This window comes from Limulus polyphemus, unplaced genomic scaffold, assembly GCF_000517525.1.
Source record: "Limulus polyphemus unplaced genomic scaffold, Limulus_polyphemus-2.1.2 Scaffold1347, whole genome shotgun sequence".
Lineage (NCBI taxonomy): Eukaryota > Metazoa > Arthropoda > Merostomata > Xiphosura > Limulidae > Limulus > Limulus polyphemus.
In genome coordinates this window covers 101,508-107,668 of record NW_013666957.1, presented here as the reverse complement: position 1 = coordinate 107,668, position 6,161 = coordinate 101,508, and the positions used below count along the sequence as shown (strand labels likewise).

The 6,161-nt window shown below is 33.4% G+C and overlaps 1 protein-coding gene across 1 annotated transcript in view; it reads right to left on the bottom strand.

Moving 5' to 3' along the window:
* Positions 1-1,673: 1,673 nt before the first annotated feature.
* Positions 1,674-6,161, bottom strand: part of LOC111086708 — a 38,225-nt gene continuing 33,737 nt past the window's right edge. The window contains exon 5 of the mRNA XM_022390647.1: positions 1,674-1,904. Coding sequence (XP_022246355.1) covers positions 1,827-1,904 — 78 coding nt within the window. The 3' untranslated portion in view covers positions 1,674-1,826. The remainder of the gene's footprint in view (positions 1,905-6,161) is intronic.

Sequence of the window (6,161 nt, the reverse complement as noted above, 5' to 3'; positions counted from 1 at the left end):
TCATTCTTATAACGCAACCACAGCCCCATAGTGCAGATCGCGTTTTTTTCGGATTCCTAGTTCAGGAACTTTAATCACAAGGCTACGGGCGTCTTTTATCATGTCCTTAATTCATTTATTTTAACTCTTTAATTTCATAAAACTAGCTTTAATCGTTGTAGTTAGGTTATATAATTCGTGGTGTAAGTCTATCAAAAACAAACAATTGTTGTATTGTTGTGTATTTGTTACTGCACATATTATTATATTGTATTTCATAATACAAAGGTCTGTTAATAAAAAAGAAAAATTAAATTGAAAGTCATGCCTATAATTTATTCCGTTTCGCTTTCCTATTAAGCAAGTTTTCACTCCACTGTTCACCGTGCCACCTTCAATTTGTTTCAGTAGTTTTTTTAAATGGTCTATCAAAGAGAAGTCTGTTTACTATTAGTTGATGTCAGATGTGGATACTTCTCATATTAACAGGTTAACCCAATTCAATAACATACAAAGTATTAGTGAAGTTAATACTGAAATTTACATGGGTGATTCAGTGAAATATATACGGTATATTTTGTAAAGTTTCCATAATTGATTTAATAAAGCTGATTTTTTAAATTGTAAATACAGTGAAGAACAGAAATTATAAAGATAGATACTTTTGGTAAGCATGTAAAAAACGGTTGCGAAACTTATATAATTAAGCTTCATGACAGTCTAAAGAAAGCATACAAGGGGCCACAACAAAATAATCACATAGTTTCTAGTTTTCGGGAAACCGGCGATTGTTGTAATTAATTTTTAAATGTTTTTGGAAAATATATTTGTAAATAAATAAGAAACATTATGTCAAAAATAGATATCCAAAGCAGAAAATTAGTCTCGTAAGGGTACACTGCTAGCTTGTGAACTTTAACGACAAACACTCCACCAATTTAATGAGCAAAAAATGAATAAAGCATGCAAGATTAATTAAATCAGTAATTGCTTTTTGAATATGTTTAACTTTTATAAATATGCTGAAAGTACTTTGACAATCAAAATCTATTTTGGGATAATCATACCCGTTAACCGTTTCTATAATAATGTTCAAAAGCAGTCCAATTTCATAATGTGACATCATTAAGTACAAGCTACTGTTCACAAAACATTGAGGTATATTTTCATCTACAGCAAAGCTACTAAGGCTATATGACGCTATACTTAATTAGGAACTACTGACCAGAGGGAGAGCAACCAATTAGCAGCACTTTACCATCCAGTTTAGAACCAGCCCCGAAAAGGTTGAGGTATAACACTAATTTGTAGGTATATATTTTGTCGTATCGCAAGGTTTAGAACCAGCCCCAAAAAGGTTGAGGTATAACACTAATTTGTAGGTATATATTTTGTTGGACCGCAAGGTTTAGAACCAGCCCCGAAAAGGTTGAGGTATAACACTAATTTGTAGGTATATATTTTGTTGTACCGCAAGGTTTAAAACCAGCCCCGAAAAGGTTGAGGTATAACACTAATTTGTAGGTATATATTTTGTCGTACCGCAAGGTTTAAAACCAGCCCCGAAAAGGTTAAAATATAACACTAATTTGTAGGTATATATTTTGTCGTACCGCAAGGTTTAGAACCAGTCCTCACCAATTCTTTCTTGTAACAGTCTAGTAAATTTTTCAAGTTTCGTAAATGTGGTTAATATTTTTATTTCACCTATTTAATACACATTTTAAAAGAGACATTTTTGTAAGCGAGTATTTTTTTCAAACTGCAAAATTCTACAGGTACTTGTGGTCCACTAAAAATAAAAAAAAAGAAAGAAAAAAGTTTAAATCCGTGACCATATAGAAGGTTCAATGGATAATAATAGTCATTCCTGGTTCCACTAGTAACTCCTGTGGGGAGGGAATACACATGTTGTCGTATACAACCTGGAAGTAAAGAAAGAAAAGAAATTCTTAAAGAGAAGAAACTGCAAATAGGATCGGTCATGCAAAGATAATTAGAATGAAACCAACTTTATAAGTTCCATAAACGTACCACTCTAATGACACTGTTAATACTAAATATATCATTGACATGTGTTAGTAGGTCCGTAAGAAGGGAAAGCAGCAATAATAAATTACGTAAGTTTGATTAAGTAAACATTTGAAGTATTTTTATAGCATAAAATATATGAATAGCTTTTTACGCTTGAGAAAAAGCTCACATAGAAAAGAAAGAAAGCGTTAAAAACAGCCTGACCAAACTTTTGATGATAAACAAATGCAAAATTAAGGAACGAAACCTTTCCCTTAGGAAAATAGAGAAACCGCAGTACATAATAACATAGCTATTTATACTAGTTCAAAGAATTCAAAGAATTTGAACCCTTACAGTTATGGTTCTTTCCCTACTATCTAACTAAATTTAAGCTTACACCACTACAAAAAGGCTGGCATTCCAACGTCAGGGAGATAAGTTTCTACTCATCACACCTAGTAATAGTAGTAGAACAACCACCCTTCCCCAACTGGTTGCAAACAGTAAAATATGGCAAGGCAGTAGGACGTTCTCGGCTTGAGCACTCAAATCTACTCTGCCTTTTGTTTTTCAGTTTGTGAGACAGGCGAAAGGAGATTAAATTTGAGTTCTTCTGCCACAGATACCTCCAAAACCAGAATATATCTTATAGTTTCTCATCATGGAATTTGTACCCTAGCGTGGTGCTACGTTATTTTGTTGTTACGATTTCTTTATTTAACTGTGAAGAAAGCTTTGTACCTTAGTGAAAATACATATGCAGGGAGAAACAATCGCATTGTTCTGCCATACACGTTTTACTGTGCACAAAACTATTCAACAGCAATCAGAAACTTGAACTTATAGCATCTTATTTCTAAGGGTTATGAAAAAGTGACTGAAGTCATATTTGTATTAAATTCACATTAACTTCACTGCAACAAATCCGGCCAAGTGTGAATGGTCACTATCTTTGAGATCTTTGCTGTGTGCTCTGTACGAAAGTAGGTTACTTTAAATGAACTAGGATATATAAAAAGGACATCTTCCTCAAAAATGCTCGGCGTCGTTTGATTGAAGGAAAAATCACACTGAATTCAAATACCGACGATTTATCACGATTTTCGTGGAGTAACGAGAGCTATTTCATCCAGCTTTGAACTGATGGTCGAATTAAGAGGCACGAAGGGACTGAGTTAGTTATATAGAAATAATATAGTGTTATATGAAAAGCTGCCTTTAGGTTTGACCTACCCATGAAATGTTTGCATGTTTGAATGACCACAGATCTCAAAATATTTTAAACAAATAATAATGTAGGAATGTTTAGACTGGACTTAAAAGTCTAAATACGAAAGTAATCCTGAAAATAGAGCTCTTTCAAAGTAAAATGTTGGATCTAGCAATAAATATTCCGTCTGAAGAGCAGATTTATCGATACTCCTAAATCTTTTAGAAGTAAAAGTTAAGAAGATCAGAAAATTCAATCATTGCAAATATTAACCATTCAGTTGCCTCCATAAAAACTGAGTTTTGTACAAAGTTTAATAAAAGTGTTTCTCTCTTAAACTGAGCTGTATCTGAAGAACAAAGGCTGTTCTACAAAAAAGAAAGTCGTCATTAAAAACTAATTATTGATATTATTAAAGTGAACCCTATCACTACGGGTTTTCATATGAGTAAGGGTCAGAGGGCATGACATCACTTTCTAGATTAACATTAAAAATTTTATTAGACTACTATTTTAAGAATGTATGTCACGTAAGTTTGGTATCAAATTGTAGATTATAATTTGAATTTTAGTATTATGCATTAGTTAGTTTTTTAATCTAAAAATAAAAATTAAAATAAAGTTCCTAAATATCGATTTTTGTGTGTCACGTGATATGTTGAATTCAGCTTTGGTTCAGATTAAATATTTGTGATGTCCAAATACAAAGTCTATAGTTCCTTACGAATTAGAAACTTAACTTACCGATATTGAAAAGGTAGAATATAAAAGAAGAACCTCCTATCTTTTATATTTTCTGATATGTTATTATATTTAGTGAATTAAACAAGGTGGTCCCACCCACCTCTTCCGTTTTTGGAAATACTTGTTTACATACACCTACTTCGTTCTATGACTTGTTTATAACCGATCGAAAACTAACGATCTTCCCCACGTGGTTTTCTCATTCTTTGCAAAGTGTTTACACGGGAAAAAACTGTCTTTTTCATTGTAGGCTTGGAGAGAAGGGGTAAGACGAAATGGTGATCGAAAAATTATATTTTTAGACCCAAATACAGCATAGGTAGTAACTATGATAAATTACAGTGGAATTCCGTGGTACTGATATAGTAATTTATGATATTTTTGTTATTTCAAGATACATATATAAAACCTAAAACAAATATTTTGTTTTACATCCTCCACGTGCGAAATTCGACAAGGTTTAGCAAATTACGGCAAGCGAGTACAAACTTCGTAAGTAGAAGAGATCATTGTTTTAAGAAAAATAACTGAAATTTAAGAATTTATTTTTCAATACTATTAATATATTTACATATGTAATGTATTATAACCAAAATGTGATTGTATTCTAGAAAATACTGGTCCACTAGAAAAAAAGCTAAGATAGTTGAACTTTGTTAAGGCCAGTTTTGTGCTGTTGGATACAGTAGCATGAGCTACATGTTCCGCGTGATTGCAGCTTATGTAATGTTACTGTTAAGTCAGACACGGCTGAAAAGTCAATAAAATAAAAAATAATACATATATATAGATTGATTGATTGTTTTGAATTTCGCGCAAAGCTACACGAGGGCTATCTGCGCTAGCCGTCCCTAATTTAGCAGTGTAAGACTAGAGGGAAGGCAACTAGTCATCACCACCCACTGCCAACTCTTTGGCTACTCTTTTACCAACGAATAGTGAAATTGACCGTCACATTATAATGCCCCTACGGCTGAAAGGGCTAGCATGTTTGGTGTGACGGGGGTTCGAACCCGCGACCCTCAGATTGCGAGTCGTGTGCCGTAACCACCTGGCCATGCTGGGCCATATATATAGATGTACAACATTACGAGATTTAAGCTATTTGGAATAAACATTTGTAGTTTCGTGTTATAATTGGTCAAATGACCAAACCTGTACAGAGATAACATAGAGAAAACAACAGATAAAATATAAAGTTTTTTAAACAGAAACGTTTGATAATTATCTGGAGGTTATAGAGATTTCACATGTGAAATTTGACAATTTTCTGACTCATAAAAGTATTTTTAATCTTAAAATCAAAATTACTTTGCATGTTGGATAGTCAACATTCGAAAAGAACAAATAGAGGAACAAATCATTAATCCAAAAAAAAAAAGCTGATATTTTATATACGAAAACATTGTAATGTTTATTGATAATCTGTAAAATTTCGTGAAGATACGTGTACATTTTAAAAAGTTACAGTATAACTGCTTTATGGTTACTTTGGTGGATACCGGCTGGATGGAGCAAAAATAAGAAAGGTATGTCTGAAAAAGAAAGCAGTATTATAAAAACAGTTATGTTTGAGTAAAAACTAGTGATATAACAAAAAATATGTTTTTATAAAAAAAAAGATGTACTGCAATAACAAAGTTGTGTCTGAACAATAAAGACAGCTCATTGTTTGTTGTTCGACCACAATTTGCTTTTGTAGACCAATTTCATGTTTAAATCCAGTTCTGTTGCTATATGACTATTTTTATTAATCATACTCGATTTTGTTTTCACAATTCCACGATAACAGAGTTGTGTCTGAACAACAAAGGCAATCCCACAATAACACACCGGTGTCAGAGCAGCAGAGGTAGTCCCAAAATAACAGAGTCGTGTCTGACAGCAAAGGTAGTCCCACAATAAAAGAGCTGTGCTGAAGCAGCAAAGGGAATGTCTGAGTAGCTAAGGCAGACCCACAACAACAGAGCTGTGTCTGAGCAGCAAAGATAATGTCTGAGTAGCTAAGGCAGTCCCACAATAACAGAGTTGTGTCTGATAACAAAGGTGGTCCAACAACAACAGAGCCGTGTCTGATAACAAAGGTGGTCCAACAACAACAGAGCTGTGTTTGATCAGCAAAGGCAATGTCTGAGTAGCTAAGGCAGTCCCACAATAACAGAGTTGTGTCTGATAACAAAGGTGGTCCAACAACAACAGAGCTGTGTCTGAT